The sequence below is a fragment of the Aythya marila genome (genome assembly GCF_965140915.1).
Source record: "Aythya marila genome assembly, chromosome: 16".
NCBI classification, from domain to species: Eukaryota; Metazoa; Chordata; class Aves; order Anseriformes; family Anatidae; genus Aythya; species Aythya marila.
The window spans coordinates 6,399,842-6,424,834 of record NC_139057.1 but is presented as its reverse complement, the minus strand read 5'-3'; the positions used below and the strand labels follow the sequence as shown (position 1 = coordinate 6,424,834).

General features: G+C 43.5%; 3 protein-coding genes across 4 annotated transcripts; 2 read left to right on the top strand and 1 right to left on the bottom strand.

The window, feature by feature from the left end:
* Positions 1-2,121: 2,121 nt before the first annotated feature.
* On the top strand, positions 2,122-8,748 carry FAM210B (family with sequence similarity 210 member B; the record flags this gene model as incomplete). Its single annotated transcript, XM_082773392.1, has 3 exons — positions 2,122-2,766; positions 4,465-4,637; positions 5,450-8,748. 3 exons carry the CDS (start codon positions 2,122-2,124, stop codon positions 5,664-5,666), a joined length of 1,035 nt encoding a protein of 344 aa, XP_082629518.1. The 3' UTR covers positions 5,667-8,748.
* Positions 8,749-9,046: 298 nt separating this feature from the next.
* On the bottom strand, positions 9,047-15,467 carry AURKA (aurora kinase A). The gene is made up of 8 exons (XM_082773581.1): positions 15,183-15,467; positions 13,802-14,084; positions 13,150-13,228; positions 12,268-12,459; positions 11,818-11,956; positions 11,284-11,432; positions 10,456-10,630; positions 9,047-9,859 (listed from the first exon to the last, which is right to left on the bottom strand). Exons 1-8 carry the CDS (start codon positions 15,234-15,236, stop codon positions 9,668-9,670), a joined length of 1,263 nt encoding a protein of 420 aa, XP_082629707.1. The 5' UTR covers positions 15,237-15,467; the 3' UTR covers positions 9,047-9,667.
* A 265-nt stretch (positions 15,468-15,732) lies between these two features.
* Positions 15,733-24,882, top strand: CSTF1 (cleavage stimulation factor subunit 1). 2 transcript variants are annotated; one of them, XM_082773556.1, is made up of 8 exons: positions 15,736-15,993; positions 16,335-16,826; positions 17,275-17,445; positions 18,090-18,285; positions 19,693-19,970; positions 20,681-20,878; positions 21,463-21,853; positions 23,374-24,880. In XM_082773556.1, exons 2-8 carry the CDS (start codon positions 16,707-16,709, stop codon positions 23,631-23,633), a joined length of 1,614 nt encoding a protein of 537 aa, XP_082629682.1. In that variant the 5' UTR covers positions 15,736-15,993; positions 16,335-16,706; the 3' UTR covers positions 23,634-24,880. The 2 variants fall into 2 exon arrangements, with proteins under 2 accessions (XP_082629683.1, XP_082629682.1); XM_082773557.1 differs by lacking the exon at positions 17,275-17,445 and having other exon boundaries at positions 15,733-16,826; positions 23,374-24,882.
* Positions 24,883-24,993: the final 111 nt, after the last annotated feature.

The window sequence follows — 24,993 nt, the reverse complement described above, 5'->3', positions numbered from 1 at the left end:
GCATCTATCATTTGATGTTTCTGGTATTGCTGCTTCCTGTTTCTAAGCAAAATCTCCCACTGAGATTTTTGAGGCAGCAGACAGCCAGACAGAGTGTTTAAAACTGCCAACTCTTCTGCTTTTATGCCTCATTAACTGACCTATTGCTCTTTTCTCCACTTTCCCAGGATTTCTAGATTTCCTTCCACAGCATAAAACATATGCCACAGGAGAGTAGTTCTGTGTTATCTACCAGGCAATGGATCTGAAGCATCTGCCAGACAGAGGGAAGTCTGCAGTGCATATGGACAGACCACCTCTACATCACTTGCACTGGCAATCCCGAACGTATTGGACTATAACACTTGCATTTTGTTGCACCTGCTTACAAATTTATTTCAGGATAATCTCAGGCAGAAACATGGCTCTCAGTACTTTCTTCATCAAAACTTGCAGCTATGATTCCAAGTTCCTCGATCTGATTTGAAAGGAGCTGAAAGCTACTAAGCAAAGAGCCCAGTGGTACTCCATGCCAGTGGAACTTAACTGGCAACTCCTATGCTGAGTGACATTACTCACAGGATTTGATATAATTCAGGAAACAAACCTTTGCCCAAATTGTAGTGTGCTATGATTACAGCCCTGCCATGCTAATGTCTTCTTTCTGCTCAGGTGGTGCTAGTGTATAGTCACAGAAAACACATTAGCGAACTGCTTTGGAACTGTAATAGAAAAACATAATAAATATGTGAAACCATGTTCTGAGAAATTATTCCTCTGCAAAGCATTCAGAGAGAGACTAGATTTATGAAACAAGAACTAAAGAAAGCGCAAAACCCTAGAACTGGCAGTGCTCTTTGTTTTGCCCTGAACAGACTATTTTAATGCATGCAAAGCTCTCTCCCTCTCTTCCTGCAAGACACTCCTCGAAACCCATCTGTTCTGTGGTGCATCCTACTTAACGAGAGCTGTGCACCAGGCTGTTTCAGCATTGTGCCATTCAGTGCTGTCCTGTGCCGTTTCAGCTTGTACTCCTAAACTGCAAGCTCTTCCGGAGGGAGAACCTCCTATTTATCTGACACAGTCCCCCTATTGTACTGCTCTATGTGCTTACACCACTGTAAAAACTACAACTGGCCTGAAGAGAAAATGCTGAATAACTAGGAAAAAAAAAAAAAAAAAAAAAAAAAGAGTATTTTATTGCCAGAACTTAGCAGGCTGATGCATTATGTCTGCACAGCAATACGGTTACACAACTTTTACCCTCTGCTAGTAGTAAGACGTTTTGGTGATGGCAAGGAGCCACCATTTGGGGAAGCTGCGGTCAGTGGGGTTGTGAAAGCCCTGGTATTGTGCAGGGTAGTGGTCAACAAGCAGGCATGAAGCCACTTTCACTAGCATAGAATCATAGAATATACCGAGTTGGAAGGGACCCACTAGGATCATTGAGTCCAACTCCTAGCACCACACAGCACCACACAAAAATCAGACCATGTGTCTGAGAGTGTTGGTCAAGTGCTTCTTGAACTCTGGCAGGCTCGGTGCCGTGACCACTGCCCTGGGGAGCCTGTCCCAGTGCCTGACCAGTGCAGAACCTTTCCCTAACCCCCAGCCTGACCCTCCCCTGTCCCAGCTCCATGCCGTCCCCTCGGGTCCTGTTGCTGTCCCCAGAGAGCAGAGCTCAGCACCTGCCCCTCCGCTCCCCTCGTGAGGGAGCTGCAGGCCACCATGAGGCTTCCCCTTGGCCTCCACTTCTCTAGGCCAAGCGTTCAAACCAAGTGATTTCAGACACTCCTGAATATTTTCTCTCTATTTTTCTGAATAGTATCTTGCATACCCTTCTTTGGAGTCTCTCTAACAGTTTTACCTCTTTCTTGCATTGTGTTGCCCAAAACTGCACACAGTGCTCGAGGTGAGGCTGCACCAGCACTGATGACTGCGTGACAATGACAAGAGAATCCCTTCCCTTGACTGGCTAGCAGTGCCTTAACTGATGCACCCCAGGGTACATCCTGGGCCCTCCTGGAAAGTTAAATGGCTGAAACACCACAAATTCCACAAATGTGCTGGAATGAAAATGCAAATTTCCAGGAATTACATGACAAATGTCCAGGAATCGCTACGGGCTTGTCCCAGTCCGCCATGGATGGATCTTTCCCATCAACTGAAGTTAAAAATGGATCTCATGGGGACACAGGGAGCCCTCTGCCAGGGCCACCTCCCCACGACCTCCCATGCTTGTCCCACAGGGGTTGTGCCTTATTGGTGTCTTTAATTCTTATTTTGCACGTTAGGGTTGTGGTCTGCCAACAAGGCTTCACATGTGATGCCTCTCCCTGTCAGCAGGCTTCCTCTGCGCCCCGGGGTGCCACGGGACACCCCTCAGGACACCAAAACAAGCTCACCCTGCCCCGTCCCACCTCAGGGCCTCGCCCACCTCAGCGAGCACCCCTCCCCAACACTCCCCCTTCCCCAGGCGGGCGCTGCCCCTTTAAGAAGGAGCCCGCCCGCCACCACCCTCCCCGCTGTCAGCTCCGGGAACCCGCCCGCCCGCGCCACCGCCGGCTGCGGCGTTTCTCAGGTTTGAGCGCCCGCCCGCACGCCCCGGGCGCTGCCATGTTCCGCCTGCTGCTGCGCACGGGGCCGCCGCCGCCCCGCGGGCCCCCCCTCGCCTCCGCCGCCCGCCGCCGCCGCTGCTGCCCGCCCCCTGCCCCGGGCCGGGCTCCCCTCAGCCCGCCGCCGGCCCCTCTCGTAGCGCTGCGGGCTGCCGCTAGCAGCTCGGCCAAGGTAGGCGGCGGGGACGGCCCCTCCGCACCCTGCGAGCTGCCTGGAGGTGGCACCACAGGGCTGGGGAGGGGGGGTCGGGGGCTGTTTTGGGGTGAGAAGAGGGGATTTGGGGTGATGGGGGTGGAGGTTGTGTGGCTGGTGGGCTGCGCTCCTCGCCCAGCTGGATGGGGCCGTGCGGGGCAGTCCAGGTAGCGCTTGGCTTATTCAGCATCCTGCTTCGGCACCACCCAGACACTGCCAGCTGTGGGGGGCTCGGAGCACGGGTGAAGGGAGAAGGAGCTGGGTTTTGGTTCCTAAGAACCATTTGTTGAACGTGTCTGTGCTGCACCGGCCCGGGGTGCACCTACCTCCGTGGGCAGTCAGCTCCTGTTTCCCTGGCACCTGAAATGAAATGTTTTCCTCTGAAATCAGTCCTCATATTGGGCTCTTAAATAGATCGTGCCCATCTTTCTTTGGATGACAAAACCACTGTGTTAAAAGCTAAAATGCCATTCGAACCATGCCCGGCTTTTAGGAAAATCATGCTGTTGAATAACTGAGTGTGCTTGGCTAGGCAGGTGGTGCTGCTTTTGGCAGTAGGTGTTATGAGACTGTTCTGCTTGGTTAATTCAAGTAGTCCCAGTTCGTAATTCAGTATCTAAATTTTATGGAACAGAATTTAAAATCAGAACTACTTCTCCTTCCCTCTAATAAAACTGAAGAGTGAGAATGACTTCAGAAACACTGCTGTACGTGGTAAAGTTGCAGCAGTGTAGTACAGCCACAGTGTTACGTGGCTGGAAGTACTAAGGTTATTTACCTGTGAACCATGTCTTCTGCTTAATGAGCTTGTTTTAAAAATAAGTATTTGAATCTTGTTTCTTCATTTACTGTCTAGTATTAAATCTGGTTTTAACAAAAAAGAGGTTAGGTGAGTTTTTGTTGGTAGTTTTTGTTGTATTGTGTTTGTTTGTTGTTTTTTTTTTTTTCTTTCTTAGTCAAGTTTCAGTTCTGTTCACGTATTGTCTTGGTTCATAAGCCAAAGTAAAAGAATAAAAATAAAAACATCTAACATTATTCATTATGTTTGGAAATTTTAAAAATACAAGAATCAGAATAAGTTCTAGCTGACAATCTTGCCAAGTCCAAGAATGAGCCAAAAGCAGTAGCACTCCCCTTGTTCTTCCTTTTGTCAGCCAACCTACAGAGGGTTCTTTGTAGGAGCCTGAATGCTGGACCTCTTCTATCAGTAGGTTGTTAGTAGGCTGGAATCAGTGTGCCATCATGTAGGCTTCCAGTGCCATCAATTGCCAAGCTGTGTTAATGAGAATTCGTTGTACAAAGCTAAATCAAAAATCTCTTTGGCACCTCAGTCTCACCTCAAAAGCTGCATGAGTGTGCCGCGGCACCTGTTTGGATCAGATGGAAGGCTGGGACCGTAACAATTCTTTTAATGATTGAACCTGCATTATGTAAGAACTTGCACCACGCTCAGCGCACCTGTTTGATGTGAATAGTTGGAAAATGGGAACTTGTATGGACTCGGCCTACAGGCATCAACTATCCTGAAATGAAAATGCAAAAGCATGTTACTGTCTTTCCCAAAGCCTTCCAAGTAGCACTGTACACAAGCCAATTGCTTCATTCTTTCAAATCTGCTCAACTGACTAGAATATAATATTGTACTTAATGCTAATTAATGTTTTGTTTTCTCTTTAGGATGTGGGTGGATCCCCTGACAAAGCAGCCACAGATCTCAGCAGTGAAAACAAGAAACTCAATAAATCCCAGCAGCTGAAAAAAGTTTTCAAAGAATATGGTGCCGTAGGGGTTTCATTCCATGTCGGAATTTCATTAGTATCTCTAGGAATCTTCTACCTGGCTGTGTCAAGGTACGGTTTGACTGTATAGCCTCTAGGTAATGGTTTAGACAAGAAAAATATTCTACCATTGTGCTTGTTTCTGGAAAGAGATGTGCTCTGTGCTTGTTTGAGCTATATACAGGAATCTTCTGAATTTTGGATATTGATTGATGCATAAATGGATCTAATTTCCAATCAGGTATGAGTGAATATAAACTTGCTTGGTCATTCTATATAAGTTCATTGACTGTGGTGGGCTGGTGAAAACAACAGAGTAGAGACTGTGCAAGAGTAACTAAAGAAGAATTTATTTTGTTTTGCAGAGATATCTTTTGTTCTCAAGCAGTAGCATGGCCTGTAGAGATAGAGCTGTATGAAAGTGCTGGAGCTTAGAGATAAGTTTATTTTTCTGGGTGCTGAACTCCATTCAAACTGCAGAAGGCAACAGCCACTAAAACAGAGGATCAGGTTAAAAAATAAAATGCCAGATAACAGAGACGGGTAGGAAATGCTGAGGATGGTGCTGAACATTCTCCATGCTGTATCTGTACAGCTGTATAGCTAAGAGGATGTTTGACTTCATAGGGACATGGCCAGTGTAAAAAACAACCACAAAGAAGTGCATCTCAATATATTATATGTACTATTGTTATAGAAATAATTTGGCTGTTACTGCTGGAAGAGTTCATTGTTCTTTGTTATTTAACATGTAAAATTAAACAAATTCCAGAGTTGGAAGTACATCATGTTAAATTCCCTGAGTAAACAATACTCTTAATTTAAATCTTCTTTATTGTGCAATTTTAAAATAAGCTAAGAATTCTTATTTTCTTTTTCCACAGTGGTGTGGATATGACTGCAGTTCTCTTCAAACTTGGTTTCAGTGAATCCTCGCTGCAATCTAAAATGGCTGCTGGTACAAGCACTTTTGTGTTGGCATATGCTATTCACAAATTGTTTGCTCCGGTACGAATCAGCATTACTATAGTTTCTGTGCCATTTATTGTCCGATACTGCCGGAAGATTGGTTTCTTCAAACCACCTACCCCAAATCCATGATAACTTCTTCTTGTTTTTTACTATTTTTATTATTATTATTTTAATGTTCAATATTCATGTAGCTTTTCAGATTGATAAATTTCTTTAAAATACTTATTTGGGTTCATGTTAATGCTGACCTTCTCTTGCATTTCTCACTTGTTCTTTCAGGTAAATGTAATGCAGTGAAAAGTGCTGCCCTTATCTTTTTTCCCTTTGCCACCTCTTTTTTTTTTTTTTTTTCCCTCAGAAATAGCTGTTAAAATATCTGTTTTCCACTGCAAGTGGTAATATAAATGCTTGACAATGAACAGTCTTTTGAACACACAGTTCTGGGTCTTTATAATCTAGTTTTTTGGACTATAACTTTTTTCATATCAAAATACAGCTGCAGCAGTAGTTTATTACTGCATAGATATTACTGGGAAATAATCTTATTTTCCTAATAGTCTGTGGATTAAACAATATCCTACTATATGAATAGGTCTTTTGGTAAGCAAATATATATTGGGATCTTAGGCAGTATGTAGGAGTTCTTGTTATAAAAGACGTTATGATCCTGGTCTTCCAATCCAACACCCATGCCAAGCTAATTTTAGTGAGTACCCATATGCTTAATTATTGCACAGTGATAATTGTTTTAGCTAGAATTGGTAATGTACTTCATGTACTTCTCTGAAGCTACAGCTTCTTTGTGTTGCTTCCATGTTTCAAGATTTTGTTGTTTGAAAATATGCTTTTCTGGCCTTTCTAAGGTTGGTTGTTTTTTGTTTGTTTTTTGTTTTTTGTTTTTTGTTTTTTTAATGCTATAAACTAAGAGATCCTGAGTTTAGCGAAATCAGTGTAACCAGAATTACCTCCTGTGTGAACATATTCCAAAGACCAAGTCAGATGCAAGGTATCTATGGGTTTTTCATGTACTGAGGCCTAACTTTTGTACTGGGGACGCTTTTTTTTTTTTTTTCTGAAAACTGACCACAACTGCTTCCTGCTCCTGTGGATGAATCTCAGATCTGGGACTGACGTCCAGACACTACAATTCAGATATCAAGAGTAATTATTATGCTTTTGTCTGACAGAATGTTATTCTGTCAGAATATTATTATGACAGAATAATATGACAGAATATTATGACATTCTGTCAGAATGTTGTTATGCTTTTGTCTGCTGAATGTACCAGTTAGAGGTGTAATACATACTACTCTGTTAACCGAAGACTGGATCTCAAAACTAGGTACTTGGCTTAACATTCCATGGTAAACCTGAGTTTCAGACTTAGGACTATGCTTCTGTGAGATGACTGAAGCCAGATCCAAGAATCTTTTAGATCTGCTCCTCCTTCCAGGTCTGTTCTTTTTACAGTGTCTGCCTCCGTCTTTATGCTTGTCATTTGTACCAAGGTGGCTCTGGCACAGAGCTCTTTGTACAGGAATCTGACTGAACTAAAATGGCAGAAAACTACCTGGGCCATTAAAATTGTTTGTTTTTTGCCATGTTAGTGAATCGTGAAGAAGGAATAGTGCTGAAGGCCCTAGAGGAGAAGGAGCAAGTCATTTCTCTTCTTGTCAGCAAGCTGTTAATGCAGCTCAGACATGTTAAATTACACTCTAACACCTTTACCATTCAGAAAGTCCAACCCGGAGACTGGATGGGTGCTCTGAGGATTCTTGAGATCACAAGTGAGAAAGGAGAGGTCACACTCTAGAAAGATAAATTGTAGCTACATATGTACTTACACCTCTGTACTATTTCTACCCCTTGGTTCATCAGAGAACGGGGAAATATGAAGAGACATTTCCTTCCTTTGTCCTGTGGAAGCAAGCTGTTATTAGAGCCTACCTCCTGAAAACCTTGGCAATGGCTTTGTCACAGATAGGGTGTGCTGTTAGCCCCATGTCTTAAAATGGAAACCGCTGCCAGTGAGCAGGTACACCGACTTGATCTCTAATGTGTAGCATACACACAAAGACATGTTACATAGATAAACACTTCTCAAAATACTAACCTTTGACAGGACATACCAACTCAGCCTTGCAGTATGGCCTGCTTCCCTGGGAGCTATATGCTCAATCCTCTGGCACAGCTTGTTGTGCACAGCTGGTTGTTAGGATACAGAGCCAATGCTCTGCTGTTTGGTGTGTACAAGGAATAGCAGTCAGATCCATTTTGACTAGCTTATTTAAAAAATTAAAAAGACAGGATTTGTCCCACTCTATGCCTGCTTTGCTGCATGGCTGCTGAAGCTGACAGCACCCTCTACGAGCTAACTACCTTGCTGCTATCTAAACCATAATTAGAATGTTTCATATCAGCTTGTCCCTGAAGGAAGCTCTGCCTTCTACCCTTGATAAATCAGGATATTATATTGTTACTTAAATGAAAGTTTATTGCTGGATGTTTAGTGAGTAAAAACCTGCAGGATAAACAAGTGAAGGGTTACTGTGTTGTTACATGCAACCAACACTTCCCTAGCTTTCCAGGACCTGCTGCCTTCTGGAGTGAGTGGAGATACCAAGTGTCAAGTAGACAGACAGTGTATCTTAAGAGTAAACATAATGAGCTCTGTTGCCCCTGATCTAAGAAACATGTTCTTTTCTATATATCCTCTAGCTGTTCAGGTCACTGTTCTCTTAGCTAAGGGTAACAATGATTTCAGAATAGTTAAGTGATGAGATTCTTGTTTTTTATCTGATCAATTAGTTTTAAACAAAATAGGTGTTTTGTCCTAAAGTTAGAGAAGTAGGATACAGGCTTCAGGCTTCTTTTCCTTTTCCAAAAAGTATTGCTCTAAAATGGGAATTGTTTAAAGCAAATGCACCTAGAAGTTATTAAAAAGGCATCAGCACTAGAGCTTTTCTTTCAGTAAAGGAAGAGGGCTTCATTAAGTTGGGACCAGACTTCAGCTTACCTACTAATAAGATAGTTGTATAAACTGACAATTTGTTTAGATAAGTTTCTGCAAAGTATATTTTAAATTAATTTGAGAATATATATTTTAAAATCTAGAATCCTTGCTTGTAAAAAAATCATTTTTTAAATGGTTTGTAAAATAGTGAAGGAGACCTTAAGGTCTTATGTTAATAAAAATACAATAAATTGCTTTCTCATAGCATTTGCTTGAAGTGTTTTACTAGAAAAGAGGTGGTTTGCATGTTTTGTTTCTCAATGTCTTTCCTTGTCTACAAACAAGTTGCACCACAATTTAAGTCGCTTTCTTTTAAAAATCTCTATCTTTTCAAAATTGCAAACATCTTTTAGTGTCTTAAGAAGCTTCTTAATGCTATGCCATTTATTTCCTACCTTTTAGTACTGTGTGGTGAGTGAAGAAAAGTAGCCACAACTCTTTCAAGAATATCAGCACTTTGATATCAGCTTACTTTTCAACCAAGAAAAAACCTTGCTCTGTAATCATGGATGTGAAGCCAAGCTGTACTGTAGTATGACAGTAAAGACAAGTGATTCAGGTGGAGGCAGCAGAAGCAATAAGAGTACCATGCTGGTAACAATATATAACAAGTCTTTATTTTAAACGTTGAGTGCTCACATTTAAGGCAAAATTAGAGACAAAATCCATACATCATTCAGGACACAAATGCATTCACCTGACTCAGTTTCAGATTACACCACAGGTACGATACCCTTAGCAGCCCAATGAGTTCATAGGCAGGCATCTCTGGGATATTGCACTGTTCAATAAGACAGAATCACAACTGCCTCTTGGTACTGGAACAATGATCTATAACCATGACAGACCACATCATAAAGGCCTTGAACAGCATAATACTTAAACCTGGCCCACATGTAGTTATATTTCAAGTATATTAAGTATTCCACAACCTCCAGCTAGAAGTCAAATAGATTTCAAATAGATTTACACTGAAATTTGAGATAAGTTCAAGCTGACAACCAACCTAAAGACTTGTGTTCCTTATTGCCACTGGATTCCAAGACCTGCTTTTCTTATTATATTACAGCAGTCACAGTACAAAACTCCTCTCATTGATCCAATAAGATTATCCTTGTTAAGACTGCGTTCTGGGTGGGGCAGTAACATCACTCTTTCTGCTGTTGGGCAACTTCGTAGAGTTTGCTGTAATCCAGGGATGAACAAGTACATCCTTCAACGGCATCCGATGGAATGGGTTATGCTTCAGGAGCCTTGAAATTAAATCCTTTGCACCTTCTGTTACAAATGCAGGATACTTGAACTCCACCTGGTAAAAGGAAACAAAAGATTATGCAAAGTTCTTGGGTACTAATCAAAATTAAAGAGCCACAGGGCTCCACCCTCCAAGGCACAGATAGGAAGAAAAGTTGTCAGCCTTGTGGGATGTGCACTGTGCCTATTTAATTTCAACAGGGTTATGATGAAAACAAGGTTCTTGCTGCATGTAGATGTTAAGCTAGTGCTAGTGTACTTTTCAGTGTATTTCAAATACAAGACTAGTTTGCTGGAACCTTTCTAGAGCACAGAACAGGAAAAAAAAAAATCAAGTTTAATACCTTGAATGTTAAATTTTATAAGCCAGAGAAATTAAAGGTGGAAAAGACTAGTTGCTTTATGAAGAGGTGGATATTCAGATGCAGGCAGAAACAGGACAGAAACAAGAAGCCAGGCAAAGTCTTAAATCTCTTCAGGTAATTCTGGAGTGACTGAGGACAGTTTTAGCAGCCTAGTTTTGTGCACATCTCATTATATCTTACTATAGTTCTAGTTCTACATGCCCTTCCTCAAGGCAACTTGTAGTTAAGCTTTAAGAGAAGAACTGAAAGCAAAATTCAGCTAGTCTAAGTAAGTTGTGGCACGTACCCTAGAAATAGCTCTGTAGGTTTCCTGGTATGTTGCTGCTTCAAAAGGTGGCTTCCCTACAAGGAATTCATAACACAGAACCCCCAAGCTCCAAATATCCACCTTTTCATCATGTGTTCTTCCCTCAATCATTTCAGGAGGCAAGTAGTCAAGTGTCCCACACAGAGTTGTTCTCCTGAGAAAAAAGTTACAGTTTATCATTTACCCTTTATAGCAATTAATATCTGTTCTAGGAAAAATCAAGATGTTAATGCCAGCAGTTAAGTTATCTATACCTCAGTGCAGTCTACCCCAGATGGACTCAGCAGCACTGACATTCCAGCAATAGGTTTGTTTTTGTTTGTATGTGTTGGGTTTTTTTTGGTTTGTTTTTTTAAAAAACTTTTGCTTCAAAGCATTTAAAATCACTGCAGCCAGTCTTGCCCTTCTTTTTCCCCTCCCACCAGCTCACAGGTCAGACAGGCTTCCTTTTTCAGTTTAGTTAAATATACCCTAAGTATATTCTGGGTGTGTGGTATTTCAATGGAAGTTCTCATCTGTCACCTCAGGAACCACTACAAGCCTCCACCAGTACACTGCCCCAACCCTCTTGTTTCTGGTTCAGCAAGTTTTGAAATACACAAAAAGCAGAGGGAATATTGTCCCACTTTGCCACACCAGTTAAGACCCTCACTGCAGTAACCCAGTTCTTAAAGGATATTTTCCCCCAGTATTTTAGGAAGCTCACATTTGCCTCCATTCCATAACTAGAAGTTTAACAAGAAATCTAGCATTTTCATTTTCACCACATAAGTATTTCACTGTATAACTTATGTATTGCATTCTTACCTAGAAGATGGAGCATGCACAGACCATCCAAAGTCAGCAATTTTTAATTCTCCATTTGAGCCAAGCAGCAGGTTTTCTGGTTTGATGTCCCTATGAATCACATTCTTTGAGTGGCAGTATGATAGGGCATCTGCTAGTTCTGTGATATACTGCAAATAGAAAGAAAACAAATCTGTCAAGCATGAAGACACCAGCATTCTAGCTTTGCTGTCTAGAGCATAGTATATCCTAAGCATAATTAATGGTTTGAATTTAAGCAATGATTCCTTACACCCTTGAAGTAAAATAATACAGGCTCTGCCTGAAATGACCAAGAGCTTGTAGCATTGGGCAACACTGAATGTTGTTAAGTTTAAGTAATGCTGTGCAGTAATTTGTCTTCTCAACATATTGAGAAATAGATTACAAGTGCATCAACAAACAAGCATCTCATGAGTCAGCTTCACACCACTGACAGAATTTCATCTGGATAGCTTTATGCTTCAGGTACTCCAGATAAGAACAAGTGATGTACAAGCAGCTAGAATGACCTACAGTTGCAGTTCTTTGTTCATCAAACTTGGTAAGCTTCTGAAGTTCTTTGTAGACTTCTCCACGGGGTGCATACTCTAGAATAAGATAGACTCTTGTAACATCATGGAAGTAGCCGTATAGTCTGAGAATATTGGGATGCCTGCAAGAAGATTTAAAGATTTTTCTGAACAAGGTATTTGTACAACTATAATACTTATAGGTACAGGACATATGATTTAATATAAATGCCACACAAAACAGTACAGTCCTGATTGCCATGTATTGCTTGCTTCATTGCAAATGAAGCAGAGGTAAGACTTGCTTCTTTATGCAATATAGTAAGAATCTTAGTTTCAAGTTGTCATGTGTTTAAAAATAAATTGCTGTTTTCACTGTCATGTTATCAAGAACAAGCTCTTTTTTTTTTTTGAGCATAAACTAAGCAAAGAGAAATAGCTCACTAAGCTTTACCTAAGATGAGACTGTATTTCAACTTCTCTTCGTAGTTGATGTTCTACACCAGCTTCTTCAAGTTGTGTTTTAAATAGTACTTTCAGTGCAAGAATAAATTTACTCTGCTTTTCACGTGCTAGGTACACATTTCCAAATTTCCCTTTCCCCAGAGGACGACCAATTTCAAAATCGTCAAGAGACCACTGTCTTCTGCAAAAGGAGAGATAGTTAAGTTACAAAAGCTGATACCTGCATGTACAAACAATGTTCCTGTTCAGTAGATACTTGGTGATCTCAGCTAGATTTTGGGATTTAATGAAACACCGCCAAACAGACGATGTGTTGAGACCTCTGACAAGATCCTGAAAGCTACTCTCTGGCTTCATAAAGCTTATGCAGAGAAATACTGTCATCAGTCACACCTTACAAGAATAACAGAACTGTGTGTACTAAGCCAGGCACATTTCAATACACTTCTGTATTTTGCATTGTCAGAATTGTTTTAAAGCTAGCCCTAATACAAGTTAACTTCATACACAGACTCCAGCCTCCTGCACATATAAAGGAGGAATATTTTCCCAGGAGTACATGCTGTGATTAGAGTGGTGGTTATCAGAATTCTCTCATGGGAAAAGCATTAAACAAAAGCTTTTCTTCAGATTACAGTAAATTCTTGTTCCTGAGGATTATCAGGTCCAAGTAAACTTTCCTAAGGTTTCATTTTGAAATGTTACCTCTATGAAGCGTTTGGCCTCTGTTTTTAGCAATCAAAGACTGGAGTAGCCAGCAGCTACTGGCACAACACAGCAAGTTTAGTTGCAGCATAAAGTTCTGGAAGTTAAAAGCAAGCCTAACCCAACAGGACTCAGTCAGCTGGAAAAATTTCAGCATGCAACTTACTTTTTATTCTCTTCGTTTTTCTTTTTCGTAGGCTCTTCATTTTTCTGTTTAGAGCTGCTTTCTGCCTCAGAACTTTTTGCTGCATAAAGTAGATAAGTAAAACAACTTTATGAGATAGACCAATCAACACAACACAAACTCACACGAGGAACAAGTATAACCTCTGTGCAATATCTACAATTCAACTATATTCGATAGTTAAAACTAAACTAGTGTAGTTTACTATTGGCAAAGCAACATAGTTAGAATTGCATCAAAGTATAATTCCAAGTCTTCTTGAAATTAAACAAGCTTCCCCCCACCCATACAATATCTTTGTGTATCAGATTAGCATGCATACTGGAGAAACTAATGCAGGAGTGCCGATTCTATTCATTCACAGCTGACTGATGAGCATCTGTAAGCTTTCCAGAGGAAAGAAACACTTATGTTGGCTCTAAATACCTGATTCTGGCAACACAAATAGTACAGTAACATCTAAGTTATAGTACATGCTGCTGTTCTGTTTCTGGGTGCAACCACTTATTTCTCTACATTACTGTCCCCCGCATCATCCGCATGAGTTTTACACTTTCTTCACTGCACTCTGCTTCATGGACATATCCCAGTCGTCACAGACTGATAAATATGTGTACATCATCCTTAGAATTACCAGGTGCTGGAGCCTGTTGAGGTTTTTCATTGGTCTTGCTTGGAACCTGGGGTCTAGCCATTGGCTGGACTGGAAACTTGGGTCGGGGCTGCTGTGTTGTCTGGTTGTTAGACAGTTTTTGGTTTGACGGTACAGACTTCTGTGATTGCACAGGAACTCGCTGGGCAAGGTTTGAGGGACAGAGAACACGTTGTGCTTGACCTCCACTGTTCAATACCCGGCTCTGGGCAGAATGTTGAGACACAGGAACACGTTTTGGGCCATCTACAACAGCATTTGCAGTCTTCAGAAAGAAACAATTGTACATTAGTAATAGAATAACACTATATAGCCCTTACGATCCCATACCATAGAGTTGGGTGTGGGTTGTACTTGAGTAAGGTACAGAGGTGGAAAAACATTAAGTAGTTAAAAATGAAATATTAGGGAATTCTCATCTTATATTTTAAGAATTAAGTTTACCTGTAGAGAGCTGCCAACTTGTTAACAGCATGTTTATTTATAGCTGGCTATAGAACTTTTCCACACAAGCCTGAATAGCAGTAAAAACTCGTAAGCCATCAGACCTTTACTATAGAAAATATTTGCAACTGATATACAGTTTTAAGCTACTACTCCCTTGAATGGTGTGCATTTTAAGATGCCTTGCACCGCAACAGAAGTTCAGCAGAACAAAAGAGTTTATTTAGTAAGGTTCAGTTGACTGCTTTTAAACTTTTGCTTTCAGTAGGTGAAGGCAGTTCACGTTTATATTTAAGAAATCTTTAACTGTTCTAGCATAATTTAGCTAGAATTAAGTTCAAACACTAATGATTGGCATCTCACATCAACACCTCTGATACATATATTTTTGTTTTTTTGTTCAACTCACATCCAAACGATTAAGAAGAGGTTTTGCTTTTGTTGTCTTAAATCTTTACAATGGCATGCTTGTTTTTAAGTTAAAAGAATAGGAACATCTGCAATTCTGTATATAAACACTTTCAGTCACAGAGATCTTGAGTACTCCCACACAGGCATGCAAACGTTAACAGTGCTTTCCTGCGGAAGCCATTTCTCAAGTAATGAACCTACTTACATTTACTCCCTAGCTAAAGGATGCTACATTACACCTCAATCACCTCATCATTTTGAGAGCTCCCCAGTTCAAGGGTCACATAATAATAGTAGTAATAAAAATAGTAGTAATAGAAAATAATGAGCCTTGGGCATTGCTCTCCAACAGAAAGACTGCCAGACAAAGTTTACTGTGGCTTACTAGACACAGAAGACACTGTTTTGTGTTCCTCCCCCTCTGTTATTTAGTAAGTTTAATAGTAACGGTCACAAGAGCCTCAAACTGCGTGATCAAGAGGAACGCATCTACCAGCCTAGGAATTACCTTAGGGACGCGAGCAGGGTTCCCAGAACGGTTCTCTTTTGTATTCTTGTCCATGGCACCTGAGGAGGGCAGGGCCCGCGTACAGCCTCACCTACGGCGAGAACACGGCGATGGCGGGCAGCTCCACGGCAGAGCCTCACCTCAGGCCCTCTCCCACCTCCTGCCCGCCGGGGCCCAGCCTCCCTCCCCCACAGACGCCTCACCCCCGGCCCCACAGCCCCTCAGGCCGCCTCTGAGCGGGGAGGGCCCGACCCTGGGCCAGCTCCGCCGGCCCCTCAGGCGCTCACCTCAGGCCGCGGCCGCTCAGGCTGTTTGAATTCAAACGGCCCTCCCTTAAATACCCTTTAAACCACCGCCCCTCGCCATTGGCCGCCCTCCCGCCGCCCGCCGCCGCTGATTGGCTGCTTTCCCAGCGCCCCGCCCACCGATTGGCGTCTCCTCAACGCGCCGCTCGTTGTCAGGCCCGAGCCTCGTCGCTTCCCCCCCCCTCCCCTCTACCGCGCAGGCGCAACGGCGGCCCGTCTGCGTATCCCGCGTCGGGCCGGACCGCCCGCCCCGGGGGCGGTGTTTGCGCTCCATGCGTATTTTACGTAGCGCCTGCCCCGCCGCCGGCTCCTTCCGTACTCCAAGTGCGCGGCGCGGCGCCCCGCTAACGCACGGCGCTCCGCAAAGTCTGCCCGGCCGCCTCCCGCCTTACGCAAATCGCGTATGTCCAGACCACCCACCTGTGGCAACGCTACAACTGCCGCCCCCTCCCCGCGGGCACCCAGGCCTCGCAGCGCCCCGACGGCGGCCGGGGGAAGGGCCCCAGGTTAGTCCCGCAGCCTGCGAGGCGCCGGCCTCCGCCCTCGCTGCCTCCACACACACACACACACACACGCACGCACACACACACCCGCGGTGCTGCCACCTCGCGTGAAGCCGGGCGCGAGTGGGGCCGGCCGCCTGCCTTTGTGTGGTGGCGGTGGCCGCGAGGTAGGTGCCCCGCGGGTGGCAGCTCCGCGCGGAGCCGGGAGGGCCGGGGTGAAGCAGGCCTCGCCGCCTCACGCTCGCCCCCGGGGCAGCGCTCCACGTGCCCTCGGCTCTTGAGGACAAGTGCGAAGGGGACGCCTTGCCCTGCTGCGCCGCGCCAAGGGGACGCTCGGCCCGCAGGTTGGCTTCGCCGTGAGGTGAGCGGTGCTGAGCTGAGGCCGGTGGCAGCTTCTAAAAGCCTGCGGGTCATCGAGGAGCGGAGCCCGGACAGCACCGGCAGCGGGTGAGCGGCGCTGCTCGTGAGGACAAGCGCGACAAGGAGCGAGGGGCTGCGCTGGTGGCTCAGTGACCAGGCAGCTGCGAGGTCTTGCTCACACCTGTGAGGAGGACCTTGGCCGGCGAGCAGCGGCCAGGACGAGGTTCAGTTTGTCAGGTCTCTGAAGAACCATAATCGAAGGCAACTCTTAACCGGCTCCACATCGCTAGGAACAAGTGCGAAGGCCGCCCCGTTGTGTTGGTGTTTACAAGCGGTACAGGATAGGGAAAAAGAAGATGTCAGGTCGTCGTGTCGCCGCGGCATGTGACAGGCGGCAGCTGCCAAGGGGCATGGGCAGCATGGCAGCGCCCCTCCTCGACCCGCGTCCGCTTCGACTGCCGTTTCTTGAGGCTGACGTGAGTAGGACTTTGGGGCGGGTGGCGGCGTGCTGTCGGGACGGGCTCTCAGCCTGCCCCGACCAGGAAGCGTGGCAGTGAGCACAGCGGGGAGGCGGGCAGCACGGAGCAGCAGCGCTGCCAGCCAGCTCCACAGCCCCGTTACTCGCCCCCGGTGCCCGCACACCCGGTGAAGCACCACCTCGACGCTTCCCGGGGCCGGGGCACAAAAGAATCCCGGCTGCCAGCCGCTTCCTATGACCTCCAGGGCGGGCCGGGGGCTGCACGGGCCCTACGGGGAAGGGTTGGGGATGGAGGAAGGGGGTGTGTGGGGGGGGTGCTGGGGGTCCCCCCGGAGCTCCGCGCCCGGCCCCTCCCCGCCGCTCGGGGGCTCCCTGCGCGCGTCACGTGTCACGTGACCGGGGGGGGGGGGGCGCGCCGTGACGCCGCCGCGCTTGTCTCGCCGCAGAGCCGCCTCCCATCGATGTGCGGGCGCTCGATGCAGCAGCCCTCGCGCCGCAGCGTCCTGCGGGCCCGGCCGCCGCCGCCGCCTCCTCCCCTACCGCCGCCGCCCATCGATGCGCTCCGCGCTCCGGTCGCCATCTTAGGGGCAGAGCGAGGGAGGCAGAAGGAAGGGTCGGTAGGTACCGGGCCGCTCCCCTGCACACACACACACACACACACGCGCACACACCGGGTTGTGTTGCCCCCCACCCACCCTAGAAGCCGCCCGGCCCTTGCAGCCCCGCCGGGGCTCAGCGCCCTCCCCGCCCTCATTCAGAGCCGCTGCCCCACGCCCCCTCCAGGGCCGGGTATCGCCCCCCCGGGGCCGGGGCTCGGGGCTGGCCGGGCGGGCAGCGGCTGCGGGCCGGGAATCTCCAGGGGGTGCCGGGCTCGGCGCTGTGACTGCCCTGCATGGCCCTCCGTGATCGCCTCCCGAGCTCCGCCCGCCCGGCTCCACCTGCCCGCCCGTGCCAGCACGAGGGATACCCGCAGAATGAATTCGAACTAATACCCTATCTTTTCCCTCCACAACGTTATTTTTGTTGTTGCTCCTTAGTGCAGCTCACATTCCGTTTATTGGCCAGATTTTCATTTCTGCAGTAAATGAGCTCACCGGTTTTCTCCCATTTTCTTTCATTTCTCAGTCTCTGAATCTAACCTGAACTAAGCAAATACTAAATATCTATGCACCACAATTCATCAGATGCGTTTTATTTAAAGCTTTTAATTGTGTCATGCGTCTCTATCATATATAATTTTTCTTGTTCTTTTTTATTTCAGGCCCCTCCAAGGCACTCCTTGCTCACAATGTATAGAACAAAAGTCAGCTTGAAAGACCGTCAGCAACTTTATAAATTGATAATTAGTCAGCTATTATATGATGGATACATAAATATTGCTAATGGCTTAATAAATGAGATAAAACCACAATCAGTCTGTGCACCATCTGAACAACTGCTGCACCTGATTAAATTAGGTAAGGTGGGGGAAAAAATGAGCATAAAAGTCCAGTATCTAAATCCTTAGATTAAATCCGTGTGAATTAAGGGTTTAGTGTTACTGACAATACATTTCAGTATTTCAGCTTATTTCTAGTAATACCACAAAGTTTTTATATATTTAGATGCAGCCTTTGTCTCCGTGTTTTACTTTTTTATGGTGCATTCCAGTTCTGTGTTTCATTCTTGTGTGCATTGAAAGCAAAACAGGTCACTGAACGTTGTCAGAATGTTTGTTTCAACTTTTTTTAACGTGTTAGAATACCTGCCAAGGGTCCTCTGGGTGACTGACAACCTTCTAAAAATATGCTCAAGTAAACAAGATCACCAAGTCCACAGATCTAATAGGAAGTTAGATCTATTACTAAATTGCAGCTCTCTGTGATTGTTCCTGAAAGTGTTGGAGAGGGACCAAGTCTTTTCACTGGCCATCTTCATTAGCTTCTATATACCACTCTCAAGAAAATAAGTTTCACGGTCTGGGGTCTCAGCAAAGGTATTGCCTTTTCTCTCCCTATACCTTTCTCTCTGAAAGTACGTCTGTGCAGCACGCAGTAGTCAGAATTCCTGAGCTGCTGTAGAAACAAGCTGTCTAGGTTATTGGAAGAGGCCTAGCCATGACAGCATGTCTTCTCTGTATTGTAACTGAACTGGTTCTGCTGCTTCAACTAGTTGATTTACATGAGTATAAATAGGTGAAGCGTTGTGTCTGTCTGAAATAATCATGCTAGACTCGCAGATTGTAGATGAAAGCAGCAACAACTTTTCTGTTGAAGTTGGTAACAGCAGTTAGGCACGTAGCTGAAAAATTGCATGTCCTGTGTTGTACAAATTCCAATGCTGAACTGTCTTTGTCCTGTAGAAGCATCATGCAAAACAAAAAAAATCTGTTGAGTGGGTGTGAAGTAATAATTTCCATTAGCAATGCTAGGATAGTAGTTTGTGGGGTGGAGTTTTCTCCTTTGATGCAGTAAAATGGAAAGAAGAGTAATTGGTAAATGCTTCTATTTTTTATTTTAAATGTCACGTAATAGCATTGGGGCTTGCTTCTCGCTTCTGTAAAAAGTTGACTATAGTCCAGTCTATGACTTCTGTAAGTGATTGGTATTAAGTAGTTAGGTACACATACGATGTTCATGGTTGTATTTTCACAGTTAAGTTTAACAGATCTGCAGTCAGCTTTGATATAGCCAAACTACCTTGCTTTCATCATGAATATTGCTATACAACTAAACCTGTTCCACTAGCTTAGCCTTGTTCAGCATGGGCTGTCTCTTAAAGCCTGACTGCTGTAGCTGTTAAAGTCTATAGCATAGATCTGGACATAGCCTATCTGTCTAAAGAGGAGGTGAACCTGGTTTACGAGTGTCAAATTCTCTTTTCAGGAATGGAGAATGATGACAGTGCTGTTCAGTACGCAATTGGACGGTCGGACACAGTAGCTCCAGGCACAGGAATCGACTTAGAATTTGATGCAGATGTACAGACCATGTCTCCTGAGGCTTCTGAATATGAGACTTGTTACGTCACATCTCATAAGGGACCATGTCGTGTGGCTACGTATAGCAGAGATGGGCAGTTAATAGCTACAGGATCTGCCGATGCCTCAATAAAAATTCTTGATACGGAGAGAATGCTGGCCAAAAGTGCTATGCCTATTGAGGTAAAATGTGACTTGAATCGTAGCCACTTTGTGAATTCTTGAGCTGCTGTCTGGTTTTCATGCAACATCTGTGCCTTGTGGCTGGCTCAGTGAGTTGGACTTAATGTCTGTCTCACTGTATTTCCTTTCCAGCAGTGGTTCATAAAGTACCCTTGAAGAAAAGAAAGAAGATGTAGGGCAAATATACTTGTGTGACTTCTTGCAGCAGCCTGGAGATCTGAGCCAGAAATAGCTTCTCATAGTTGTTGATAATTGCTGTGCTGTGTAAACACAGCTTGTCTTTGAACCCTCTTCTGGCCTCTGCAGCATCCAGTGGCTGTTTCAGTACTGGTTCCCAGAACGCATATTTATTTGCTTTATTTTTTCTCCCGATAACACTTATCAGGCAACAATTCAAAAGTGTAGTTTTTCAGAATATACACAACATTCTCAGTAGTAGTCTATATGAGTGAAAGTTGCCATTTTCCCTGTTGGTACACCTTCCCTTAATTCTTTTGGCAATATAATATTTTGATTTGGACCCTTCCTGAAGAAAGTGATACATTTTCTTGCATCAGTTTACTGCTGCTGCTACTAGTTCATTCTTGAGCAAGTCCATTGACCTTTGTAAAGATACGGGGATGTTATCTGATAATTTATCAAGTATAAAATCTGCATTACCTGTCAAAAGCATGTTCTCCCTTCTTACGCTAACTTGTTCCATGTTGCAGGTCATGATGAATGAGACAGCACAGCAAAACATGGAAAATCATCCTGTTATTCGGACTCTGTATGATCATGTGGATGAAGTTACATGTTTAGCTTTTCACCCAACAGAACAGATCCTTGCATCTGGTTCAAGGGACTACACACTTAAATTGTTTGACTATTCAAAGCCTTCTGCCAAAAGAGCCTTCAAATATATACAGGTTAGATACTGTCATCCAGTTCAGAACAACCAAAGCTTGTGTGTGATTACTGAGCTATCAGTGAGCTGAATTGCATCCGAGTATGTAGGTGGTTAGGTGTGTAGGAGGATGTAGCTAACAAAATTTGCAGACGTGCCAATTTCTGTGTTAAGAGTGCATAACGGATACGTATACTTACAGTCTTTGACTCTCATGTCTGTTTGCTTTTTGTTAATCCAGACCTAATCTAATATGGGTGACTTTGAAGTCAGTTATGTTATCATGGTTCTAGAGACGAGTTTGGGATTATGTGGTGGTTTGACTGGCTGACAAAACCTTCTGCTACTGTTGTGCAATATCCCAAAAATAAATGGGCACAGCAAGCTGCTCTAGGAAAAAAATTGTGGTATATTTAAATGTAGGCTGTCACAGGCTTTTTAATGCTATGTAGAGCATTTTCCATTTTGCTGAAATACATCATGTCATGCGAATTGATAGTGTAACTAATTTTTAGCACTTTAATGCCACCAAAACTGACACATTTTAGCTTTTTATTTTTATTTTTTTAATAAACTTACACCAATTATGTATTTTTGATCAAACAGGAAGCAGAGATGTTACGTTCAATCTCTTTTCACCCTTCGGGAGATTTCATTCTTGTTGGTACCCAGCACCCAACTTTACGACTTTATGATATCAATACTTTCCAGTGTTTTGTGTCTTGCAATCCTCAAGATCAGCACACAGATGCGATTTGTTCTGTAAATTACAATGCAAGTGCAAACATGTATGTGACAGGAAGTAAGGATGGATGCATCAAACTGTGGGACGGTGTTTCAAATCGCTGTATCACTACTTTTGAGAAGGCGCATGATGGAGCTGAAGTCTGTTCAGCTATTTTTTCCAAAAATTCAAAGTATATCTTGTCAAGTGGAAAAGACTCTGTAGCTAAACTATGGGAGATATCCACTGGTCGAACACTGGTCAAATACACAGGTATGTATGTGGCAGGTGACCTTCCAAGTACCTTCTTTTTCAGCTACTGACCAAGGGGGGGCAGGGGTAGTGTTGTCTGAAAGATTAAGTCTGTTATTGGTGAATACTAATCCTTAAAGGTAAGGGGAGACAGCTTCTTTGAAGATAAATTGCCCCATATTTTTTAAAACGTTTCATGTAAACTACATCAAGAAGAAAAGCTGTGTCAAAGCTGTGTCACTTTCAACCTGCTGAGTCTTAAGTAGAATTTTGGAGGCTTCTCTACCAGCATTATGCCATTGCTTTTGGAGGGAAGCGATTGCTAAGCTAGGGAAAAGGAAATAGGAATGTGAATCCCCTAAAGTTTAGAACACTTGTGCAGAAGGTTTTGTTCCTTATTTTTTCTTTAATGTGTTTTAGAAATGATGAGTATTCGGAGGGAAGGTGGAAGACCTCATTGCTTTTCTTGCCGATGATAATCTTTATTCTTGGGCTTGTCAGTTTATACTGCACCCTTGGTCTAGCAAAAAAAAATACATATATATAAAAACGAAGGATCAAAAGTAATGCATAATCCTTTTTGGGATAGAGTAGGCCTCTTGCCCGAAGAGTACCATGGACTGCAGGGGAATAAAATCCACATTGGGGCAGTTAACAATTAGACTCTTGGGTAAATAAATGGTTCAAGTAAACCATGGCAATATTCTGAAAAATGTTTGCAGCTGTACTTTTTTGCAGGATGAAATTATGCACGAGGTAGCCACACTTCCAGCATGCTGACAATACCACGCTTTGATCTCAGCAGGACTTGGGAAATTATGAAAGATGGAAACTGCATGCAATAGCAGTTACGTGACTGGGGAAGCTTTAGGGTGAAGCAGCAGTGTGCTTAAGTATTGGGAGTTGAACCATGACAGAGGAGTGGATGCTGAAAAATTTTTGTTTCAGCTTTTGGGATCTGTGCAGTCCTTGTACACTAGCAGTATTTTTGCTCTCAACCAGCAGGGTGCAGCACCTCCTTAATAAACCCTTGCAAAATACAAGGTAGAAAGTAGGTCTATTCCTTGGAAAATAAATGCCTGCATATGAAACACGTTTTATATGAAGGGGGGGCAAAGGTATGGCCAAGGTAGGTCACACAATATGCCATATGATATTCAAAAGGAAAATTATTGATAATGAGGATCTCTGTCTCCTGCTACCTGTGGTCTTTCTGGCTAGTTACAATTGTAAGCCTCATACAAAAGATGTAAGGTAAAACTGCTTTTTAAAGCTTACTGTTTGCACTCATACTGAGTGGTTGGACTTGATTGCCACAGCTGGAGTGCTTAATCCTTCCGTACTCTAAATTCTAGCATACACACTGTATATAGGTACAAAAGAATATCTGTAATTGATTCAGTTGTTCTACATGGAAGTTGTATAATAACAGAGAAAATAAGGCTTCTTTTAATAGTCTGCAGCAATTAGTAGATATAGGAGGTTTGCAAATTTCCTAAAAGAGATCATATTTGAGTTAATATTTTTCTGCATATATTTAGGAGCTGGTTTGAGTGGACGGCAAGTACACAGAACACAAGCTGTCTTCAACCACACAGAAGACTACGTGCTGCTTCCAGATGAAAGGACCATAAGTCTCTGCTGCTGGGATTCAAGAACTGCTGAACGGAGAAATCTTCTTTCTCTTGGGCATAACAGCATTGTTCGCTGTATTGTCCATTCTCCTACCAATCCTGGCTTCATGACCTGCAGCGATGACTACAGGGCTAGATTTTGGTACAGAAGGTCAACAACAGACTAAGGACACACTTACAAAACAGTGATTATCCAGATTCATTATATCATCTTGTATTGATTGTACTGCCAACAGATGCCTAGATGAGAGCCACGCTGTGTCTGTTTTCTTGTCGTTTTTTTAATTCTGTCAAACGTGGCAGAAAAATCTTGGAACACCAGGATGAAGTTTTGCCCCATGCTAATTTTTTATTAGTGTGTGGGACATTAATTTTTGTAAGTCATCTCTAATTTTACTCAAGGAGTTGGGGTGCGGAATAAAATGATCCTTGCAGGAAGGATTGTATTCTCCCGTCTTTCTGAATCCTGCAAAAGATAATGTGACTAGATCTTGCTCAAACTGGGCAGTAAGAGCCAGTTTTGCTCTGCATTGTATCTGTGCAATCCCACTGAAGTCTGTTTAAAGAATGGATTACACAAGTAACAGCAGAACTTGGCAAATATTTTAATGAAGCCTTAAGCCGTCTTCAGTAAAGCTCTGTTTTGTATCTTTTAGTCTTCTTTTTTCCTCCAGTTGGACAAGTGGACCTTTGATTCTGAGCCAGTCTTGTGCTATAAGAATTTGAAACACAATTTTAAACTGTTTAGATGAATTGAAGCAATGGTGTTCTAGTTCTGATATTAAAACTCAGAATTGAAATCTTGTCTTCTTTGGAATTTATCTTAACAAGTGTAATCTCAAATTCAAGGAATATCTACGTTGCAACTATAAAATGGGGCGGTGCTGCAGCACATGAAAATGAGAATAATTTGATATAGACACCTTCAGTAACCCCTCAAAAAAAAGAAACTTGTGCATATTAATTTTCATATATGTACTTCAGAAATGTCACTTTGCTTCATTTTACTTAGAAATTTTGTTATATAGCACTTGAATTATTTTTTTTTTTTTAGTTCAAAAACCCAGACTCACTATTTCTTATCTCTAACAATGCAAGTTTCCCAGACCCATATTCAATAGAAGTACAGATCCTTAAAAAAATCTGAGCTTAAACCTTCTGTAAGTTTGAAAATTCACTACGTATTCTTACAGATACGTTATTATCTGGCCTGTGCAGTTTTAAGCGTGTTCATTCAAGTATTCTGCCTGCAGCTTAGTGAAACAGTACTTCTGAGCTTCATGTGTGAGAACCTTCCTTTGGCCATAAGCTCAGCACTTGCTTTCATTAGGATCTTTAAATGTAAGGTTATTTTGTTACTGCTGGATTAAGCATTGCCACTGATTAAGTGTCTTGTTTAAGGGCTGATGAGGGTTACAGGTTTTGTCTGTATTTAAATAAAGATTACCTTTTTTAAAAGTTGTTTAATATATAAAGAAGGAAACGTAGTTTTATTTTCTATGTAACAAAGGACAAATCAAACGCCGG